The sequence below is a fragment of the Saimiri boliviensis genome, chromosome 21 (genome assembly GCF_048565385.1).
Source record: "Saimiri boliviensis isolate mSaiBol1 chromosome 21, mSaiBol1.pri, whole genome shotgun sequence".
Lineage (NCBI taxonomy): Eukaryota > Metazoa > Chordata > Mammalia > Primates > Cebidae > Saimiri > Saimiri boliviensis.
The window spans coordinates 8,465,920-8,489,669 of NC_133469.1; the positions used below are offsets into that span (position 1 = coordinate 8,465,920).

General features: G+C 46.2%; 1 protein-coding gene and 1 pseudogene across 7 annotated transcripts in view; one reads left to right on the forward strand and one right to left on the reverse strand.

Moving 5' to 3' along the window:
• PPP6R2 (protein phosphatase 6 regulatory subunit 2) overlaps nt 1-23,750 on the forward strand; it is a 99,044-nt gene that overhangs the window by 31,625 nt on the left and 43,669 nt on the right. For 5 of the 7 annotated variants that reach the window (XM_039463285.2, XM_039463284.2, XM_074391323.1 and 2 more), the window contains 2 exons: nt 14,226-14,354; nt 19,486-19,728. In XM_039463285.2, the coding sequence (XP_039319219.2) occupies nt 14,245-14,354; nt 19,486-19,728 (353 nt within the window). In that variant the 5' untranslated portion in view covers nt 14,226-14,244. Of the gene's footprint in view, nt 1-14,225; nt 14,355-19,485; nt 19,729-23,750 lie in introns of those variants that run through there. The other 2 variants (XM_039463288.2, XM_074391326.1) reach the window with 2 other exon arrangements.
• Nucleotides 21,649-22,398, reverse strand: LOC101041985 (phosphomannomutase 2-like; annotated as a pseudogene).

Genomic DNA, 23,750 nt, shown 5'->3' on the forward strand with positions numbered 1-23,750 from the left:
GAGACCCCACATTCTTGGAACTCTGAACGGCTGTATCCTCGAGGTGTGAGGGCAGACTAGGGGCACGTGTGCCCCTAGTCTAATGTGCCCTCACACCATTCCTTGATCCCACCTGGCCGTCTTTTTACTAAATGTATCACAAAAAGATGAAAAGGGAAAAAACCTGTTTCTGAGAATTGTGGCTATTTATTGGCCTTTGTGAGGATTTTTAGCCCAGGTTACATTGCCTGGTAGTTCAGGGAAATTGAGCATGAATTTAATTCAAGGTGTTTCTGGCTTGGTAATGCCTTTAGTCATCTGACAGGAACAAAAATGAAACCTCTCTAGAAGAGTTACCTTCATCCTAAGATACAAAGAATCCCTGCAGATTTTTTGGGATGGAGTGTTGCTCTGTAGCCCAGGCTGGAGTGCAGTGGCACAATCCCAGTTCACTGCAACTTCTCCCTCCCAGGTTCAAGTGATTCTTCTACCCCTCAGCCTCCCAAGTAACTGGGACTATAGGCGTGTGCCCGGCTAATTTTTGTATTTTTAGTAGAGACGGGGTTTCACTGTGTTGACCAGGCTGGTCTTGAACTCCTGATCTCAAGTGATCCACCTGCAGATATCTATATCCATATCTATATCTATCTATCTATTTATCTATTTTTTTAAGTAGATGGGGTTTCACCATGTTGGTCAGGCTGGTCTTGAACTCCCGACCTCAGGTGATTCGCCCGCCTTGGCCTCCAGAGTGCTTGGATTATAGGCATAAGCCACCACGCCTGGCCTAACCTGCAGATATTTTTTAAGGACAGTGATTAATAATACACAGACAAAAATGACTAAGCACGCAAGACAATAAGCCACCCTGAGTTAAAACCAGTACAGACAGTTCATTGTGGTGGCTTATGCCTGTAATCCCAGCATATTGGCATATTGGGAGGCTGGGGTGGGAGGATTATTTGAGTTCAGGAGTTCAAGACTACCTTAGGCAACAAAAGGAGCCCCCATCCCCCAAAAAGTAAAAAATTAGCCAGGAGTGGTGGTGTGTCCCTGTAGTCCTAGCTGCTTGGGTGGCTGAGACTGAGGGATTGCTTGAGTCCCATGAGTTTGAGGCTGCCGTGAGCTGTGATTGTACCACTGCACTCCAGCCCAGCTGACAAAGTGAAACCTTGTCTCAAAAAAAAAAAAACTCCCAGAAAAGCAGTGGCAAGGTTTGAGAAGACTGACCACAATTTTGAGAAAAGTTCTACTGTGGATAAAATGCTATCACACTGCATCGCATACTACAGAGAAATATCTTGTGAAAGGAAGAGTCGATCAATGCAGCAAACTTCATTTCTGTCTTTAAGAAACTGCCACAGCCACCCCAACCTTCAACAACCACGCCCCTGGTCAGTCAGCAGCCATCAACGCTAAGGCACAGTCCTCCACCAGCAAAATATTATGACTCAATTAATGTTCAGATGATAGTTAGCAATTTTTAGCAATAAGCATTTCTTAATTAAGGTTTGTACATTTTTTAGACATAATGGTATCGCATATTTAATAGACTGCAGCATAGTATAAAAATAACTTTTATATGCACAAGGAGGGAAAAACTCTCAGAAAACAAACAGAAAAACCAGTCGAAACACTTCCTCAAAGACTTCAGATATTGGGATTATTAGAAACAGACTATTAAAAAAGTGTGCTTTTTTTGTTTGTGAGAGGGTCTTACTCTGTCGCCTGGGTTTGGAGTACAGTTACGTGATCTTGGCTCACTGCATCCTCCACCTCGTGGGCTCAAGTGATCCTTTGCCATGTTGCCCAGGATAGTCTCAAATTCCTGGCCTCAAGCCATCTGCCCACTTTGGCTTCCCAAAGTGCTGGGATTACAGCCGTGAGCCACCGCACCCGGCCTGTCCTTCTTATTTTTAGAGAAATGAATATTTAACAACATAAAAATGTTTGTAGGAAACAATCAAAGGTGACCTAGAGGCCAGGGTGGGCGGATACGAGGTCAGGAGTTTGAGACCAGCCTGACCTACATGGTGAAACTCCATCTCCACTTCAAAACAAAACAAATGAAAAAAAAAGGTGATCTAGAAAACTTGAAAAAGGACCAAATAGAACTTCTAAAAATAAAGAATAAAATATCCAATATCATGAATTTAGGCCAGGTGTGGTGGCTCATGCCTATAATCCCAGTACTTTGGGAGGCAGAGGCAGGGAGATCACTTGAGCTCAGAAGTTCAAGACCAGCCTGGGCAGCATGGTGAGAATTTGTCTCTACAAAGAATTTTAAAAATTAGCCGGGTGTGGTGGTTGCACACCTGTAGTCCCAGCTGCTTGGGAGGCTAAGGTGGGATGATCACTTGAGCCCATGAGGTCAAGCCATTATTGTGCCAGTGTACTCCAGCCTGGGTGACAGAACAAGACCCTCTCTCAGTAATAATAATTCAGTGCGTATGGGTTTAATAAAAAATATATACAGTGAAGTGAAAATCAGTGAACCAGAAAACAGGTCAGAAGGAATTACCCAGAATGAAACACCGAGAAAATGATGTGAAATAGAGACTAGAACATGGGACATCAAAGGGAAATGTCTAATGTATGTTTACTTAATGTTCTGTAAGGAGAAAAGAGAGAATGGGACAGATTTATTATTAGGAATGATAAAGACTAAAATTTCCCAGAATTGGTGAAGTCTATAGATTTGTGAAGACAAATAAATGGATAAATAAAAGAAACATTAAAGAAAATTTATAGCTAGCCAAAGGAGAGAAAACTACAAAGCACCAAAGACAAAGAGGGATTTTAAAATAAACCTGAAGAATAAGACAGATTCAACTTAATCTGAGCAGTGGTAAGACTGATGGCTGACTTCTTCAGTGCAGCAATGGAAACCAGAAGCCAGTGGAGTAATACTGTGCTGCAAGGGAAAAATTCCTCACTTTTATCTTTATATCAGGAAAAATTATCTTTCAAAAAAATTATCTGCAGCCAGGCGTGGTGGCTCAAGCCTGTAATCCCAGCACTTTGGGAGGCTGAGGCGGGTGGATCACAAGGTCAAGAGATCAAGACCATCCTGGTGAACACGGTGAAACCCCATCTCTACTAAAAATACAAAAAATTAGCTGGGCATGGTGGCACGTGCCTGTAATCCCAGCTACTCAGGAGGCCAAGGCAGGAGAACTGCCGGAACCCAGGAGGTGGAGGTTGCGGTGAGCCGAGATTGCGCCATTGCACTCCGGCCTGGGTAACAAGAGAGAAACTCCGTCTATTAAAAAAAAAATTATCTGCTATAGGCCAGGCGTAGTGGCTCATGCCTTTAATCCTAGCACTTTGGGAGGCTGAGGCAGGTGGATCACCTGCGGTTGGGAGTTTGAGACCAGCCTGGCCAACATAGGGAAACTCTATCTCTACCAAAAAATACAAAATTAGCCAGGCTTGGTGGTACATGCCCTTAATCCCAGCTACTCAGGAGGCTGAGGCAGGAGAATCGCTTGAACCCGGGAGGCAGAGGTTGTATTGAGCCGAGATCTCACCATTGCACTCCAGCCTGGGCCACGAGAACGAAACTCCATCTCAAAAAAAAAAAAAAAATTATCTGCTATGGTTGAGTATTTGTGTCCCTCCAAAATTCATACTGAAACTTAATCCCCAATGCAGTAGTTAATAAGAGGCAGGGCCTCCCACTCTGATCAACATAGGGAAACCCCACCCCATCTCTACCAAAAAAAAAAAAAAAAAAAAAAAAAAAATTAGCTGGGCATGGTGGGGCATTCCTGTAGACCCACCTACTTGGGTGGCTGAGGCAGGAGGATCACTTGAGCCCAGGAGATTGAGATTGCAGTGAGCTGTGATTGCGCCACTGCACTTCTGCCTGAGTGACAGAGTTAAGCCCTGTCCCAATTAAATTTTTTAGAAAAGTGAGGCCTTTAGAAGGTGATTAGGTCATGAGAGCTCCACGCTCATGAATGGGATTAGTGCCTACAGAAAAGCTTGAGGGAGTTTGTTAGTCTCTTTTGCCATGTGAGGACACAGTGGAGCCACCATCTGAAAATTAGGTCCTCATCACACACCAAATCTGCTGCTGCCTTGGTTTTGGATTTCCCATCCCCCAGACCTATGAGAAATAATTTTCTGTTGTTTATAAATTACCCAGACTAAGATACTTTGTTGTAGCAGCAGAAACACAGTCCTTTACTAGATATAATTCTCAAAGATAGGGGCCAGGCGCAGTGACTCATGCCTATAATCCCAGCAGTTTGAGAAGCTGAGAACGGTAGATTGCTTGAGACCAGCTTGGGTGACATGGTGAAATCCCATCTCTACAAAAAAATACAAAAATTAGCTGGGAGCAGTGGTGCATGCCTGTAGTCCCAGTTACTTGGGAGGCTATGGTGGGAGTATCACTTGAGCCCAGAGGTGGAGGTTGTAGTAAGTTAAGATCACACCACTGCACTCCAGCCTGGGTAACAGAGTGAGACCCTGTCTCAAAATAAAATAAAAAAGAATGAGCTTTAGGCAGACAATAGTGATCCTAAATGGAAGAACTGAGATTCAGAAAAGAATGCAAAGCAAGGCCGGGCGCGGTGGCTCAAGCCTGTAATCCCAGCACTTTGGGAGGCCGAGGTGGGTGGATCACAAGGTCAAGAGATCGAGACCATCCTGGTCAACGTGGTGAAACCCTGTCTCTACTAAAAATACAAAAAAGTAGCTGGGCATGGTGGCACATGCCTGTAATCCAAGCTACTCAGGAGGCTGAGGCAGGAGAATTGCCTGAACCCAGGAGGCGGAGGTTGCGGTGAGCCGAGATTGCGCCATTGCACTCCAGCCTGGGTAACAAAAGCGAAACTCCGTCTCAAAAAAATAAAAAATAAAAATAAAAATAAAAAATGCAAAGCAAATATGTGAGCACATTTAAATTAACATGGACTGGGTGCAGTGGCTTCTGCCTGTATTCCAGCACTGTGGGAAGATCACTTGAGGCCAGGAGTTTGAGACAAGCCTGGGCCAATAGGGAGACCTTGTCTCTACAAATAATAAAAAAAATTAGCTACAAATAATAAAATAAAATAAAAATGGTGGCACATGCCTGTGGTCCAAGATACTTAGGAGGCTGAGATGGGAGGATCACTTGAGCCCTGCAAGTTGAGACTGTGTGATCATGCCACCATACTCCAGCCTGGGTGGCAGACCGAGACCCAGTCCCCTCCAAAGAACCCCATTAATTGTTTAGTAATATAATAATATCTATGGGGTAAAATCAAGTAGCATTGCATAATACATGAAAATATTAACATATAGGTCCTGAAGGAGAGTAAAGGAAGTTAATACATTCCAGTCTTTGTAGTAGTGTCTTAGTCCATTTGTGTTGCTACAAAGGAATACCAGAGGCTGTGTAATTTATAAGGAAAAGAGGTTTAATTTATAAACTCACAGTTCTGGTTCTGATAAGAATTTCAGGCTGCTTCCGCTCATGGCGGACATTCAAGGGGAGTCAGAGGGAAGCTAGCTCGTAGAGAGCCTGTGGTGACAGAGAAGAAGAGAGAAAGAGAAGATGCCAGTCGTTTTTCCAACAGCCAGTTCTCTTGGGAACTAAAAGTGAGAACTGGCCGAGTGTGGTGGTTCACACCTGTAATCCCAGCACTTTGGGAGGGCGAGGCAGGTGGATCACCTGAGGTCAGGAGTTCGAGACTAGCCTGGTCAACATGGTGAAACCCCACCTCTGCTGAAAATACAAAAATTAGTTGGGCATGGTGGCGAGTGCCTGTAATCCCAGCTACTCAGCAGGCTGAGTCAGGAGAATTGCTTGAACTTGGGAGGCAGATGTTGCAGTGAGCTTAGATTGCGCCATTGCACTCCAGTCTGGGGACAAGAGTGAAACTGTGTCGCAGAAAAAAAAAAAAAAAGTGAGAACTCAAGTTACTCCCTCAAGAATGGCACCAAATCATTTACAAGGGATCTGCCCCCACAACTAAACCACCTCCTACCAGGTCCCACCTCAACACTGGGCATCAAAGTTTAACATGAGGTGAGACGTCGTGGGGCCAAAGAAATCGTATCTAAGGCCAGGCGCAGTGGCTCACGCCTGTAATCCCAGCACTTTGGGAGGCTGAGGCAGGCGCATCACCTGAGGTTGGGAGTTCAAGACCAGCCTGACCAACATAGATAAACCCCATCTCTTAAAAAAACAAACAAAAAAAACCATGTCTAAACCACAGCAAACTAGGATAGGGATTGACTATAGTTTTCCTAAGTGTGCAGTTTACAAGTTGTAAGGAATTATTGTAAGAATAGAAACTGCATACAATTTCCAAATTAATGAAGAGAAAGTAGTAGAACTTCCTTTATTCTTGTAAGGAAAAGTTGCGGAAAATTATTTAGCAACCATTAACTAAATGGTACTGTTAATATATTGAAAACCTGTGAAAATGGAAAGAAGACAGGACTTATGCTTTTACCACTTGAAGATGGTGACAGAAGTGTTAGTGAAGCCAGTAAGTCAGAAAAAGATGATAAAAAGATAAAATAATTTCTTTTTTTTTTTTAGATGAAGTCTTGCTCCGTAGCGCAGGCTAAAGTGCAGTGGCATGATCTTGGCTCACCACAACCTCCACCTCCTGGGTTCAGGTGATTCTCCTGCTTCAGCCTCCTGAGTAGCTGGCATTACAGGCACACACCACCACGCCTGGCTAATTTTTGTGTTTTTGATAGAGACCATGTTGCTCAGACTGGTTTCAAACTTCTGATCTTGTGATCTGCCCGCCTCAGCCTCCCAAAGTGCTGGGATTATAGGCATGAGCCACCATGCCCAGCCAAAAGATAAAAAAAGTTTAAGGGAAGAAACAAACTATTACTCTTTGATGACACTATTATATATGTAGAAAGTTCAAAATGATGCAAAGCTCTAATACAGTCAGTGCTTTACCCAGACAGCTCTAAAGTCAATAATCATTTAGCAATTGTCTAGATTAAAATAATCAAACAAATAACTTACTATGTACCAGCAACAAAACAAACACACTGAAGTTAAAAAGTAGTGCATACAGTAGTATTAATTTAATTATAAATAATTTAAATAATTATAAATAAATAATTATAAATAAATTAATTTTTAAAATTTATAATAAAAAGTTCCTAGGAATAAATTGAATAAAAGCTGTGTAAAACCTTTATGGAGATCTCTATACAATTTTGAAAGAAATTAAAGACTTGAATAAACTAGCAGATGTACCCTGGTTTTGGATTGGAAAACTCACTGTTACAAATATACCAGTTCTCAGGCTGGGTGCAGTGGCTCACGCCTGTAATTCTAGCACTTTGGGAGGCCGAGGTGGGTGGATCATGAGGTCAACAGATTGAGACCATCCTGGTCAACAAGGTGAAACCCCGTCTCTACTAAAAATACAAAAATTAGCTGGGCATGGTGGTGCGTGCCTGTAGTCCAAGCTACTCGGGAGGCTGAGGCAAGAGAATTGCTTGAACCCAGGAGGCGGAGGTTGCAGTGAGCTGAGCATAGCACTCCAGCCTGGGTAACAAGAGCGAAACTCTGTCTCAAAAACAAACAAACAAATATACCACTTCTCAGCTGGGGTAGGTGGCTCATGCCTGTAATACCAGCAATTTGGGAGGCCGAGGTGGGCATATCACGAGGTCAGTAGATCGAGACCATCCTGGCCAAGGTGGTGAAACCCCATCTCTACTAAGATACAAAAACAATTAGCCGGGCGTGGTGGCAAGTGCCTGTAGTTTCGGCTACTCAGGAGGCTGAGGCAGCAGAATTGCTTGAACCAGGGAGGCGCGGGTTGCGTGAGCCAAGATCGCGCCACTACACTCCAGCCTGGGTGACAGAGCGAGATTCCATCTCAAAAAATAAAATAATATAAATATACTAGTTATCCTTAAACTGATCTAGAAATTCAATGCAATCTCAATAAAAAACCCGTGATCATCAGCAGAGGGTGTGTGTTTTGGGGGGTGAAATTTACAAGCTTATTTATTTATTTATTTATTTATTTATTTGAGACGGAGTTTTGCTCTTGTTACCCAGGCTGGAGTGCAATGGCGTGATCTTGGCCCACCGCAACCTCCGCCTCCTGGGTTCAGGCAATTCTCCTGCCTCAGCCTTCTGAGTAGCTGGGATTACAGGCACGCACCACCATGCCCAGCTAATTTTTTGTATTTTTAGTAGAGACGGGGTTTCACCATGTTGACCAGGATGGTCTAGATCTCTCGACCTCATGATCCGCCCGCCTCGGCCTCCCAAAGTGCTGAGATTACAAGCTTGAGCCACCGCGCCCGGCCTATTTTTTTTTTTTTTTTTTTTTTTTGAGACGGAGTTTCGCTCGTTACCCAGGCTGGAGTGCAATGGCGCGATCTCGGCTCACCGCAACCTCCGCCTCCTGGGCTCAGGCAATTCTCCTGCCTCAGCCTCCTGAGTAACTGGGATTACAGGCACGCGCCACCATGCCCAGCTAGTTTTTTGTATTTTTAGTAGAGACGGGGTTTCACCACGTTGACCAGGATGGTCTCAATCTCTCGACCTCGTGATCCACCCGCCTCGGCCTCCCAAAGTGCTGGGATTACAGGCTTGAGCCACCGCGCCCGGCCTCTATTTATTTTTTTGAGATAGGGTATCACTCTGTCACCCAGGCTGGAGTGCAATGGCACAATCTCAGCTCATTGCAACCCCCACTTCCCAGGTTCAAGTGATTCTCCTGCCTCAGCCTCCTGAATAGCTGGGGTTAACGGTATGTACCCCCATGCCTAGTTAATTTTTGTTTTTTTTAATAAAGACAGGTTTTTACCATATTGTCCAGACTGGTCTTGAACTCCTGACCTCACATGATCTGCCCGCCTCAGCCGCCCAAAATGCTGGGATTACATCTCTGAGCCACCACGCCTGGCCTGATTTTTAAATTATATAGAAACAAAAGAATCCATGAATACTTACAATGTGATTGAAGAATTCCAGTTTATTCCATGCATCAAAGATCCTGTTTTAAGGCATTGTTTTGAAGTTGAAATGCTGGGGTTTTTATATTGGTAGAGTGCCCATCAGCTCTGGTTTGCCCAAGTGTACTGGTTTTTGCTGATGGTTCTGGTCTCATTAATAACAGAATGTGTTTCCATCACGAGTCGTTTTGGAAGTCATGTTCTGCTCTTTGGGTAAAGAATTGATTGTATTTTTTAGTTTAGTTTTTAATTTTTATTTTTAGAGTTGCCCATGTTTTCCCAAATACAGAATTCTAAACCAGAGAATAACATCTTAACATAGCAGAGAGATTGCTTCTCTTTTGGAAGTGGTGGTCAGGTAGGAGTGCCAGGCAGCATTAAGCTCTGGCCCCCCAGGCATGTCTTATTCCCTCTCTCCTTGCTCTCAGTCAGTGGGTTCCTTGGGCCTTCTTGTTTATGATGGAGAATACATAGGACTTAGCCTCCTCAGCTTCCTTCTTTCTTGCTGTGCTTAAGACAAGCAGCCGTATGGGGCTTTTATCTTTCTGCCACTGTATGGGGCTTTTATCTTTCTGCCACTGGGAAATGAGAGGGTGGGTGTTAAAAATTAACTTAAAAAGGAGAAGGATGAACACTTTTGAGCTCATAATATGTGTCACTGACATCACATCCTTTCTTCATTTGGTAAATGCAAGTATGATTTGTTGGACACTTATAATATGTCAGGTTCATTACATAACTTCTGTAGCCTTCTGAAGAAAATGCTATCATCTTATATGAAGCTCAGTGTCTTAGTCTGTTTTCTGCTATTTAGAATACCTGAAATTGGGTAACTTATAAATAAAAGAAATTTATTTCGTATAGTTACGGAGGCCGAGAAGTCCAAGGTTGAGAGGCATATCTGGTGGGGGGCCTTCTTGCAGCTGGGGACACCGTGGTGGCCCGAGGTGGCACAGGGCATCACATGGCAAGGGGGCTGAGTATGTTGATGTACTAGCTCAGATCATTCTTCCTTTTTTTTTTTTTGAGATGGAGTCTCACTCTGTCACCCAGGCTGGAGTGCGGTGGTGTGATCTCTGCTCACTGCAACCTCTGCCTCCTGGGTTCAAGTGATTCTTCTGCCTCAGCCTTCTGAGTAGCTGGAACTACAGGCATGCATCACCACACCTGGCTAATTTTTGTATTTTTAGTAGAGATGGGGTTTCACCATATTGGCCAGGATGGTCTTGATCTCTTGACCTCATGATCCGCCTGTCTTGGCCTCCCAAAGTGCTGGGATTACAGGCATGAACCACTGTGCCTGGCCTTTCTTCTTCTTCTTCTTCCTCTTTTTTTTAAGAAATGGGGGCCGGGCGCAGTGGCTCACGCCTGTAATCTCAGCACTTTGGGAGGCCGAGGTGGGTGGATCATGAGGTCAAGAGATCGAGACTATCCTGGTCCACATGGTGAAACCCCATCTCTACTAAAAATACAAAAAATTAGCTGGGCATGGTGGCGCGTGCCTGTAATCCCAGTTACTCAGGAGGCTGAGGCAGGAGAATTGCCTGAACCCAGGAGGGGGAGGTTGCGGTGAGCCGAGATCGCGCCACTGCACTCCAGCCTGGGTAACAAGAGCAGAACTCCATCTAAAAAAAAAAAAAGAAATGGGGTGTCATTCTATTGCCCAAGGTGGAAGTGCAGTGGCACAGTCATGGCTCACTGTAGCTTCAACCTCTGAGGCTCAAGTGATTCTCCCACCTCAGCCTCCGGAGTAGTGGGGACTGTGGGTGCACACCACCATGCTCAGCTAATTTTGTTTTGTTTTTCTTAGAGACGGGTCTTGCCATGTCTAGCAGGCGGGTCTCAAACTTCTGGCCTCAAGTGATCCTCCTGCCTTTAGCCTTCCAAAGTTCTGGGATCACAGGCATGGGCTACTGTTATATTGGGTTTCAGAGTGCCCCCAGCTTCCCTGAGAGGACGTTTCTCCGGGTTCTTGGTCTCCTGCCCTCTCAAGAATGAGAGAGGGGACCACAGCGCAGTGTGCAATACATGCTGGACTCAAAAGTGTTTTTAGAAAGTGATTTATTAGAGAGAGAAAAAGGAGAAGGAAAGAGAAACAGCAAACTCTCACACTGAGTGAGAGTAAGAAAAGCTGCTCTCACACTGAGTGAGAAGGGTACCCAGAGCGGGAAAACCAGAGAAGGAAAGCTCCTCTCACACTGAGTGAGAGAATACAGAAAGAGGGAATCCAGGAGAGGAAAGAAGCTTCCACACTCAGTGGAAGGGAATAGAGAGAGAGAGAGATGGAGTTTAGGAGGGGAAGACAGGCTTCCAGGAGAGAGTGTAGAAGGGGAAAGGAAATCCAGGAGAAAGAAAAATGGCTTCCATGAGAGAGTGTTCGTGGAAGGGGACCCAAGCATGGAGTCCAAAGGGGTGTGGAAGAAGCGGACTTTTAACCTGGGAGTAACCCCCACCTTCTGTAAGACCCTTGGCCACTGAAAGGACTTCCTCAGAACTTCTGCTGGAGTGATTGACTTAGTTTCTTCCTGTGCCCACAAAATTTAAACATAAACCGTTAAATCTCCCAGATGGAGAGAGATGGGAGGAGGGCATGGCACTGGGAATTTCTTGCCCTTAAAACTATGCCCACTTGTTGACCCGGAAAGAGAGCACATTCCCTTACTACCACACCCAACCTCTTTTTATAGAGCCACCAGTTCTGCTCGTGATAACTCATCAATTCATGAATGGATTAATCCAGTTACCTCTTGGAGGCCCTACCTTTCAATACTGGCAAATTGGGATTAAGTTTTGTTTTATTTTAGAGACAGAATCTTCCTCTGCCACCCAGGCTGGAGTGCAATGGCGCAATCTAGACTCACTGCAGCCTCCACCTCTCAGGTTAAAGCGATTCTCGTGCCTCAGCCTTCTGAGTAGCTGGGATTATGAATACACATTATTGTTCCTGGCTAATTTTTGTATTTTTAATAGAGATGGGGTTTTGCCATGTTGGCCAGGCTAGTCTCAAACTCCTGACCTCAGGTGATCCACTCGCCTTGGCCTCCCACAGTGCTGGGATTGCAGATGTGAGCCGCCACGTCCAGCTGGGGATTAGGTTTTCACGTGAGTTTTGGAAGGGATTATATATTCAAGCCATAGACTCGGGGTGGTAAAAAAGCTTGCTCAAATTGTAGCAAGGCACAAACTGAACTTCTGTGACAACGAGGTCCCAAAGAACAATGGCTTGAGCAAGGTGCAAGCACATGTCTTTCTCATCTAACAGTCTGGTCTGGCAGGTGGCCTTCCCCAGCTTGTGGCTTCCACTCATGGAGCTAGAAGGGTCTTTATGGTTCTTGGTTTCCCACTAGGCAGAAGAATCAGAACCAAGGAAGGTCACACAGTAAGAGCTCGAGGTTCCAGTGTCACTTCTACTCCCATCCCAGTGACCAGAGTTTAGTCACATGATGACACTGGCTGTAAGGAAGGCTGGAAAAGTTAGGTTTGGGAGGGTGGCTTTGTACCCAGCTGACATCTGTTCCATTGAAGAAAGGGAGACTGGAAACGGGACAAGTAGAGTTTCTCCGACACCTGCCTGGAGTCACAGGTGGAGGGTGTGGATCCAGGGCCTCTCTTCCTATCTGCTTTGCTCTTCTGTGGTACCTTATGACTGTTTTTGGGAAGAAGCAGCCTTTGAGAACTTTACTTATGTATTAAAATTATTTATTTATTTTTGAGACAGGGTCTTGCTCTGTCACCGAGGCTGGAGTGAAAGAGTACGATCATAGCTCACTGCAGTCTCAACCTCCTGGGCTCAAGTGATCGTCCTGTCTCAGCCTCCCAAGTAGCTGAGACTATAGGCACACACCACCATGCCCAGCTAATTAAAAAAAAATTTGTTTTTGTAGAGGTGGGGTCTCACTATGTTGCCCAGGCTTGTCCTGAACTCCTGGGCTCCAGCGAATCTCCTGCCTTGGCCTCCTGAATTGTTGGGATTACAAGCATGAGCTGTGCCTGGCTTCTTTTCACTTCTGATTTTGGATTTTTACTGAACCTGTTTGCCCCACTCCACCTGCTTTTTAAAGTTAGACTTTTTTTTCCTGGTCTTTTTCCCAGTGGACTATGCCCAGGATAGACATAGTCTTGTTTGTTCCTTGATTGTAAAAATATTCATTATGTTTCATGGGGTCACATTGGCGTTTCTTTTCAGGCCAAATGGAAATCAAGCATTCAGCCTGTCCAGTGGAATGTTGGTAAATGTTTAACAACGGGCTTCCTGGGGGAGGATAAAACCTCCTGGTTTGTAACACTTGCTGATTTCCATGGTATTAATACTCCCACCACGTTCGAGTTGAGCTGCCAGTGCAATGCCCCGAAGATGGAAGAGGGAAGAGAGGTATAAGGGCACTGGTTGCCATCACGGAGCGTGGCCTCTGTGAGCACAGTGACCAATTGCTGTCTCCATCTCTTTACACTGAGGGTCCTGATAATGAAATGTGCTGGGAACCGTGCTCGGTCCTTTATGTGGAATAACTCAGTAATCCTCACCACAGGGGGTGTTTATTGCTGCATTTTTTAGGTGAGGAAATCAAGGCCTGAGAGATCATGTAACTGGCCTCAGTTCACACCACAGAGCTAGGACTTTGATCATAATCTTTAAAAGAAAAAAATGGTGGCTGGGCACTAGTGGCTCATGCTATAATCCCAGCATCTTGAGAGGCTGAGGCAGGTGTGGGATTGCTTGAGCCCAGGTGTTCAAGACCAGCCTGGGCAACATGGCAAGACCTGGTCTCTACAAAAAAAAAAAAAAAGTAGTTTAGGATTTAAAACAGACCAGCTTAGGTAATATGGCAAAACTTCGTCTCTACAAAAAAAAAGTGCAAAAATTAGCTGGGTGGGGTGGTACGTGCCTATACTCCCAGCTTGGGGGGCTGAAGTGGGAGGATCACTGAAGCCTGGGAAGTTGAGGCTGCAGTCTGCCAGAATCCCACCACTGCACTCTAGCCTTGGTAACAGAGCGAGACCCTATCTTTAAAAAAAAAGCCAAAACGCTGGACAAGGTGGCTTATGCCTAAAATCTCAGCACTTTGGGAGGCTGAAGCAGGAGGATTGCTTGAGCCCAGGAATTCAAGGCTGCAGTGACTGTGTTTTCAGGCCTCTGTACTCCAGCCTGGCTCACAAAGCAGGGCCCTGCCTCAAAAATATCCATAAATTAAAAACAAACAAACAAAAAAACCCGTTTGTGGCCAGACAGGTAATAGGGCATTTCAGATTCTAATTTTCTCTTAGCAACAGTCTCTATCACAGAATGTTCTTTTTTAAAGGGCTCTTTCATGGAACTATATGATCATATGGGCAACACTTCTGTTTGAAATCTACCTTCTGTTTGATGGATATGCCATCCTGAAAAAAGTAAAGAAGCTGAACTTCAAGTTCCTTTCACTTAGCATTGGGTAAGCATCTAGAAGAGGTTGCATATACTGTGCTTGACATCCCAGATGGACTCCTGAGGATGGGGTGTCAGGATGTGAGAAGAGCCCTTATGCTCGGTTGATACTCCAGGTGTAACCAGAAATGTCTTTTTTTTTTTTTTTTTTTTTTTTTTTTTTTTTTTTGAGACGGAGTTTCGCCCTTGTTACCCAGGCTGGAGTGCAATGGCGCGATCTCGGCTCACCGCAACCTCCGCCTCCTGGGGTCAGGTAATTCTCCTGCCTCAGCCTCCTGAGTAGCTGGGATTACAGGCACGCACCACCATGCCCAGCTAATTTTTTGTATTTTTGGTAGAGACGGGGTTTCACCATGTTGACCAGGATGGTCTCGATCTCTCGACCTCGTGATCCACCCGCCTCGGCCTCCCAAAGTGCTGGGATTACAGGCTTGAGCCACCGCGCCCGGCGCCAGAAATGTCTTAAATCAACAAGCTAGGCCATGAACCAGTTGTTTGTTCTGAAGATACTGCCAGTACTGACCCTGAGGTCATGAGGGAAGGAAATTTAAGGCCTTCCCTGTAGGTGGGGGCTAACCAGGAAGATGCTAGTGTCTCTGGAGGATAGGGTGTAGTTGCGCAGGTAGGAGAAAAATTTGCAATTATTACTGAGTAAATGTTCTGGAGTCAGTTTATAACAGTTTCTTTGACAGTGAAATTAGCTGTAACTAAACCAGTGCCATTGCAGTGAACTCTTAAAGGATGCCTCTGATGTGATCTTTTTTTTTTTTTTTTTTTTTGAGATGGAATCTTGCTCTGTTACCCAGTCCCGGGTGCAGTGGCAAGATCTCTGCTCACTGCAGCCTCTACCTCCTGGGTTCCAGTGATTCTCCTGCCTCACCCTCTTGAGTAGTTGGGATTACAGGTGTGTGCCACCATGCCTGGCTAAGTTTTGTATTTTTAGTAGAGATGGGGTTGGCTAGGCTGGTCTCAAACTCCTGACCTCGAGTGATCTGCCTGCCTTGGACCTGCAGAGTGCTGGGATTACAGATATTAGCCACCATGCCAGCCTGATGTGATCATTTTTTAGTGTTTCTTAGAATATGGGGAGAGTTGATAGAAACATAGACATGTTCTTGTTATATAGAGATTTTTTTCTTTTTTTTTTTTTGAGATGGAATCTTACACTGTCACCCAGGCTGGAGTGCGGTGGTGCTATCTTGGCGCACTACAACCTCCACCTCCCGGGTTCAGGCAGTTCTCCTGCTTCAGCCTCCCCAGTAGCTGGGATTACAGGTGCCTGCCAACACTCCTGGCTAATTTTTGTATTTTTAGTAGAGTCCGGATTTCACTATGTTGGTCAGGTTGATCTCAAACTCCTGACCTCAGGTGATCCACCCACCTCAGCCTACCAAAGTGCTGGGATTATAGGCATGAGCCTCCATGCCTGGCCCATATGCTGCTTCTCAAGAGAAACATTTTAAACGTTTCAACAAGTAGGTTGAAAGTAAAAGGATGTTAAAGGATATACCAAACATGAATCATAAGAAGGATGTACTATGTGAATATCAGGCACAGCAGACTTCAAAACAAGGTATATTGCTGGAGACAATGAAGGGCATTTCAAAATGATCAAATAATTAATCAAGACATAACAGGCTAGGTGTGGTGGTTCACACCTGTAATCCCAGAACTTTGGGAAGCCAAGGCGGACAGATCACGAGGTCAGGAGTTGAAGACAGCCTGACCAACATGGTGAAACCCCGTCTCTACTAAAAACAAAAAATTAGCCAGGTGTGGTGGCACATGCCTATAATCCTAGCTACTTGGGAGGCTGAGGCAGGAGAATCGCTTGAACCTGGCAGGCAGAGGTTGCAGTGAGCTGCGGTTGCACTATTGCCCTCCAGCCTGGGCAACAAGAGTGAAACTGTCTCAAAAAAAAAAAGACGTAACAATCCTATGTATGTGGCAACATAATAAAAGAAATTTAGGCCGGGCGCAGTGGCTCAAGCCTGTAATCCCAGCACTTTGGGAGGCCGAGGCGAGTGGATCACGAGGTCGTGAGATCGAGACCATCCTGGTCAACATGGTGAAACCCCGTCTCTACTAAAAATACAAAACACTAGCTGGGCGTGGTGGCGCGTGCCTGTAATCCCAGCTACTCAGGAGGCTGAGGCAGGAGAATTGCCTGAGCCCAGGAGGCGGAGGTTGCGGTGAGCCGAGATTGCGCCATTGCACTCCAGCCTGGGTAACAAGAGCGAAACTCCGTCTCCAAAAAAAAAAAAAAAAAGAAATTTAGGGTCAGATGTGGTGGCTCACACCTGTAATCCCAGCATTTTGGGAGGCTGAAGCAGACAGATCACGAGATCAGGAGTTCGAGACCCGCATGACCAACATGGTGAAACCCCATCTCTACTAAGAAGACAAAAAATTAGCTGGGCGTGTTGACACACGCCTGTAATCCCAGCTTTCGGGAGACTGAGGCAGGGGAATCGCTTGAACCCAGGAGGTGGAGGTTGCGGTGAGCTGAGATCGCGCAATTGCACTTCAGCCTGGGTGATACCGTGAGACTGCGTCTCAAAAAAAAAAAAAAAAAAAATTCAGGCGGATGCAGTGGCTCACATCTGTAATCCTGACACTTTGAGAGGCCAAGGCACTTGAGGCCAAAAGTTCAAGACCAGCCTGGGCAAGATAGTGTGACTCCATCTCTACAAAATATTTAAACATTAGCTGGTCATGGTGGTGCTTGGTTGTACTCCTAGCTGCTTGGGAGGCTGAGATGGGAGGACTGCTTGAGCCCACAGTGAGCTGATTGTTAGACTGCACTCCAGCCTGGGCAACATGACAAAACACTATCTCTAAAAATAAAATCCAGTCTGACAATGTTTGTCTAATTGAAATGATTATTTGCATTTAATGCACTTACTGAAATGGTTGAATTTGTGTCTGGTATCTTGCTATTTTTCTTCTGTCTCATCTGTTTTTGTTGCTTATCTCCTTGTATTTTTGTTTTTATTTTTGGTCTTTTGGATTAATCCAGTCGTTTTAAATGATTCCGCTAGAAAAGTTTAAGACCTATTTGGTTGATGGTCTCTTGTGATCCACCCAGCCTTCTACCATTCTGTGGCTAGAAACAGAACTGCCCAAAAGGCGCCTCTAACTGTCCTCTCTTGCAAGTTCTGATTTTGGGGAAAAAAAGAAAAGCATTGGCAAGGTGGATTCAATTCCTTCTCTGGATTGTGTGTCATCCAGCATGTGAGACATCCGGTAGTGCATTTAGGAGAGAGGGGCATCCAGTACGTGTGTGGAGGCAGCTGTCTTTTCCTGAAAGTGCTTTTAGGAATCATTATTTCTGGTCCTCTGAAGTTTGCTGCTACCACTCATAAGTATCCATTCCCCTTACAAGAAGCATAAGGAAGATCTTAAGACTCAGAAGGAAAACTGAATGCAGGCCAGGCTTGGTGGCTCAATGCCTATAATCCTGGCACTTTGGGAAGCCAAGGCAGGCAGAGCAATTGAGCTCAGCAGTTGGGCAACATAGTGAATTCCTGTCTCTACCCAAAAAAAAAAAAAATATATATATATATATATATATATATATATATATATATATATGAGAAACTTCCCCACCCCCAAATCAAAAGTGAATGTAGTATCAGTGTATATATGAAGTCCCTTGTGCTGAAAGTCAAAGCAGTCCCATTTTGAGGTCTTAAGAGCTCCACCTCTGGGCTCTTCATATCTAAGTCCATGAGAAGTGCCCACCGGAGTGGTATGTATAGGTTGGGGGCTGCAGGGCCTCACCCTTAGCTGCAGCTGGGGAGCCTGTACAGAAGGATACAAGTGGGAAAGTGCAGTTTGTGTGGGAAGAAAAGTTCAGTGTCTTTGTAGTGCGGGTGGGGTCCAGTAGTACCCAGGAGATGCCCAGAGGACCTGGAGGCATTCTGTAGAAAGCAGCCTAGTAGGCCTCTGAGGCCAGGAGAGGTTTTGAAGCTGAGAAGAGAGGATGTGCACACGTCGAGTTTGAAACAGCACAGACTGTGGGTGTGGATTACATGGGCAATACTGAAGAAAAAAATGAATGAAACAGTGCAAACCAGAGGCTGTGGGAATATGACTGGATGGCAGAGGCTCCCATGTCAGGGGTCCTAGGGCAGCACAGGCTTTACGGACAGACACACCTGGGCATTTTTATCTGTGGTCAGCCTTTTCTTTTTCTAAGTAAAAATATTAGGTAAGATAAATCCCATCTACTCTTAATATAATTTTAAAAATAATATTTCATGTAACATTGAAAAGATTTATAAACTCACAATAAAGTTTGAACTTTGTTAAAGATGTAGGCTTTATGTTTTCTCTATCACAATGGTGAAAACTTTGTTGCTGACCATCCCTGGCTCACGGAATGACATGTGTGGCCCTAGGGAGGACAAATCTCGTGTGTCCAGGCAAAGGCAGCCAGAGCTGGGATGTTTGAGAAGCAGAGGAGGGACTGGATCGGTGATTCCTCAGGTGGCTATGGCAAGACCTTGTGTCTAGTTGGTGTATGCAGGAGGAGGTGCCTGCTTCAGAGATAACCCTGAGTGTGATTCGACAAGATGAGGACAATGAGTGGAGGGGCTGGGTGGCTGGGAGGTGGCAGAGGAGTGAGCTCAGGGCCAAGCAGCATCAGCTGTCTTAAGTTTGACTTGCTGAGTTTGCTCACAAATGAACATGTGACTTTTGGTGGGGAGATGTCCAGTGTTCACTTAGGATGGAAGGCATCCCTGAGACACGGGAGACACCTGGATGCTTTTGCCCAACAACTGCAGAGCAAGCAAGAGCATTGAGGGGCGTATGGAGCACTCTGGTGGATGGGGGCAGTGTGGGGAAGGAGGGCAAGGGAGAAGGGGTCAGCCCAGAAGAGAACCTGGAGAGGCAGGTCCTGGAGCTGGGGGATGCAGCCTCAGAGCTGCTGAGTAGCTGCCAAGACTGTGCTAACTTTGTGACTCCAACCTGGAGCTGTCTGATGAGAATGGTTACTGGGGAGAGCTACCACCATCCTGTGCTCTGGGAATCTTGTGTGTTCATGCTGGGGCTGGACTTCTGGGACTGGGGACTAGTATTGCTGAGGGTGGATTTGCGGAGGTGAGAAATGACCCCGTTGCCCTCACTTGCAGCTCCGTGGCCATCACGATGTTCTGGAAGTTTGACTTGAACACCACATCCCATGTTGACAAGCTGCTGGACAAGGAGCATGTGACGCTGCAGGAGTTAATGGATGAAGATGACATCTTGCAGGAGTGTAAGGCTCAGAACCAGAAGCTGCTGGACTTCCTGTGCAGGCAGCAGTGCATGGAGGAGCTGGTGAGCCTCATCACACAGGATCCACCCCTGGACATGGAGGAGAAGGTCCGCTTCAAGTATGTACCAAAGCTTTGATGGGCCAGTATGCCAGGCAGTACTGTGGGGATGCTGCAGGCAGTGTCTGAGGATGGCAAGACTTGGGGCTTTCTGGGGAAGAAGCAAGCCTTAAAAATCCACTCCATCTGAGAAGTGAGGAGGGCATTCCTATGGGGTATGATGTTTTAGAGTTTGAAGGTTGGGTGCAGTGGCTCACACCTGTAATCCCAGCACTTTGGGGGGCTGAGGTGGGTGGATTAATTGAGCCTAGGAATTTGAGACCAGGAGCTCAATGAATCCACCCACCTCAGCCCCCCAAAGTGGGCAACCTAGCGAGACCCTCTCTCTATTAAAACAAAAAAAAGAATTTTTTTTTTTTTTTTTTTTTTTTTTTGAGACAAAGTCTTGTTCTGTCATCAGGCACCAGGCTGGAGTGCAGTGGCGTGATCTTGGCTCACTGCAACCTCTGCTGCCTGGGTTCAAACAATTCTCCTGTCTCAGCCTCTTAAGTAGCTGGGACTACAGGTGCGCACCACCACGCCCAGCTAATTTTTGTATTTTTAGTAGAGACGGGTTTCACCATGTTGACCAGGATGGTCTCGATCTCTTGACCTTGTGATCCACCTGCCTCGGTTGTCAAGTCTGGGTGAGGGCCTGGGTGGGCGCAGACAGAAAAGCAGCTCCTTTTCCTGTTTCCTGGCTAGGCTCTTGATCGATCCCTGGGAAACTAGAGACGAAGGCCTCTGGGAAGCCAGCCAGAGCCAACCAGAAGGTCCTTTTGGTGAAGTCTGACATACCACATTAGTTTCTCTGGACCTGGGTGAGAACTGGCCCCCTGGGGAAGGACTGTTCTGCCAGTGCCAGTTCTCCAGCGGGGCTGCTGGTTCCCACTGCCTCCCATCTCAGAGACAGAGAAGCAACCCGGCTATTCCAAGTGCAATGAGTACAGAGCCAGCCCAAATCTGGGCCAGCTGAGGTGCAAACTCCCTGGGGTCTGCTGCCACTTGGCCAGCTATCTGACAAGCAGGCCTCAGACTCAAACATGGGAAAACAAAGTGCATTTAGTCCCCGGGCGTCACCCTGTCCTGCTCACTGCCCCCATCAAGGCAACGCACAGGCAGCAGGTGTTTGTAAACTTCATCCTGGGGTGGGTCACTGCAGATGGCCTGTCCTTGTTTCTCAGTTCCAAATCTCCATTTCTGATGCTGACGCAGGGGTCCATTAAAACCTCTTAAGGGCTGGGCACAGTGGCTCACACCTGCAATCCCAGTACTTTGGGAGGCCGAGGTGGGCAGATCATAAGGTCAAGCGATCAAGACCATCCTGGCCAACATGGTGAAACCCTGTCTCTACTAAAAATACAAGAAAATTAGCTGCGTGTGGTGGCACACACCTGTAATCCCAGCTACTCAGGAGGCCAAGACAGAATCGCTTGAACCGGGAGGCAGAGGCTGCAGTGAGCCAAGATTGTACCACTGCACTCCAGCCTAGGCGACAGAGCGAGACTCTGTCTCAAAAAAAAAAATAAAAACCATTTATGTTTTCAAAAGAACCACCAAGAGGGAGGGTCCAGGCACATTTTTTCTTTCTGTATCATCCTAGGATGATGGGGAAATTTCCCCAAAACTATGTGATTGCGTGTGTTAGGTGGGTATTAGACTAGGGGGCTGGGGGTCGGTGGGGAAGACCTTTTGTGGGAGGTGTTCTTCTGAGCCATTCTTGACAAATATTTTCTCCTTCCTTCTGGAAGCCTCTGGCACTGGAGGTGGAGGCATGGCATGTCAGGGGTGGAGGTCCAGACTGCATGTGCCTGGCACAGGGCGCATAGCCTGGCTGGGCTGGCTGTTGGTGGGTGAGCACATGTGGGCGGGCCCTCGGCTCTGGCCACGGAATGCCCCACATTGCCTTGTCAGCCAGGAACCCCCACTCCTGCTCCGGCGTCAGAAGAGCTCTTCGCAGCAGATTCTGCGTGTGTCCTCAGGCGCCATCACGGGGTGGCCCACGGTCCTGGGGTCTGTGACGATCTCATGGTCGTTGCCACCTGGCATGGTTTTGTCTCCAAAGAAATGAATGGTCCTATAACTGTCATTTTCCACACGTCGCAGGCAGTATCTCTTGTCCCATCCATCAGGAAAGACATCAAAGCTGATCTGGCCTCCTGTGGAAAATGTGAGGCCTTTTCCCGCGAACTCTTTCTGTAGATCTGCTACAAACTTTTGTCTTATATTTTCTTTTTTATCAAGTTCGTAGAACTCAATGCGTTCTTGGCTGCAGCTTCTTCAAATAGGGGACACATTTAACATCCCATTTCGGAATTCAATGAAAGTACCCCTCTTCTTTGGGAGTTTAATTTTTGCAATGTAGCTCAGACAATAGTTGATTAAATCTTGGATTAGGGCCTCACCCAGATGACTTTGAATATTTTGTTTACATAAGAGTTTCCCATCTTTGTATACTACCAAGCCATTTTCTGGAAACACATAATCATATTTTTCAAGCACATCATTTCCCAGTTGCTCTTGTACTTTCTCAAAGTCCGACCCGCCTACCACTCCGATTTTGATCTTCTGCCTAATTTTTGCAAGAAGTCATCCATTTTTTTGGTAATTTTCTGCCGCGGAGCGGTGAGGGTCCCATCCATGTCGAAGAGGCAGAGCGCTGGGCCGTATGCTGCCATGTCCCCAGTTTCCAGCCGCACCTTATGAGACTCGTTGGCATCAGAAGCTCGGCCCGGAACTTCCCGATTTTACCTTTTTAAATGGTTGGGGGGAAAAAAATCAAAGGAAGAATGTTTTGTTACATGTGTGAAAAAGACATGAAATTCACATTTCAGTGTCCACCAATGGAAGTCTGGTTAGACACAGCCACACTCATCCACATCTCATGCAGTGTTGAGCAGCTCTAGCAGGGGCCATCAGAAATAATTTCTGTCTGGCCATTTACAGAAATTCTTTGCTGGCTTTTGTCTTAGAAGGAAAATAAAGCAGGATAGGGACCCAGGGTGTCCCTGTGGCAGGGGGTGGTCAAGAGTGGTCAGGCAGGTCCTCTCAGACAAGGCGAGCTGAGCTGGCATGGGGAGGAGAGTTCCAGCCTGAGCGGGGACTTGCTGGCAAGGAGCTGAGGGCTTATGGTGGGGTGGCTATAGCCAGCAGCTGCTATGGTCTCTGGTGTGCTGGTCACACTTGCTGTGTCCGCATCACTGTTGATAACCCCCATTCTTCCCACTCCCAAATGTGGCCCAGTTTGGTGACAAATTAGAGCCGAGAGTCAGGTATGGGGGCTGGAGAGTGGGGATGGGTCTTCTGGATCAGGACAGGAATACCCCAGTAGCGTCAATGACCCAGGAGAATCTCAAGAGTTTGGGAGAGATCAGTAGTAGATAAGTACAGAACCAAGCAGACAGAACAAGAGGACTATGAACTTGGGGGAGACTTATATAAGTAAGCAGAGATGCTCTGAATAAACAAACCAGCTCAGCTATAAGCAGTGCTTAACTTACTCCTATGAGGTAAACACAGGATATCCATTTACATTACCCTATAACTTTGGAGGAGGGAAAGGGAGAGGGAAGTTGGGTGGTGGGGAAAGCTTTGCCTTCCGTTGTAGGAAGTTAATTCATAATATCTAAACTTGATGAGGAAAGAAGAAATGTATGTGTGTATTATTTAGAAACATGGAGATTAACATTGTCCAAAACTGCTGAAAGAATCCGGTGATTGCCTCTGAGGGTCATGACTTGGGATGTGGGGGGGCCTTTCCTCACCAGCCCTGTCATGTGTCTGAGTTTTCCTCTGAGGATCGTGACTTGGGATGTTGGGGGACCTTTCCTCACCAGCCCTGACATGTGTCTGAGTTTTCCTCTGAGGATTGTGACTTGGGATGTTGGGGGACCTTTCCTCACCAGCCCTGACACGTGTCTGAGTTTTCCTCTGAGGATCGTGACTTGGAATGTTGGGGGGCCTTTCCTCACCAGCCCTGACATCTGTCTGAATTTCTAAAGCATGTGCACATATCACTTGTATAAAAAACATTAAAGTTAGGT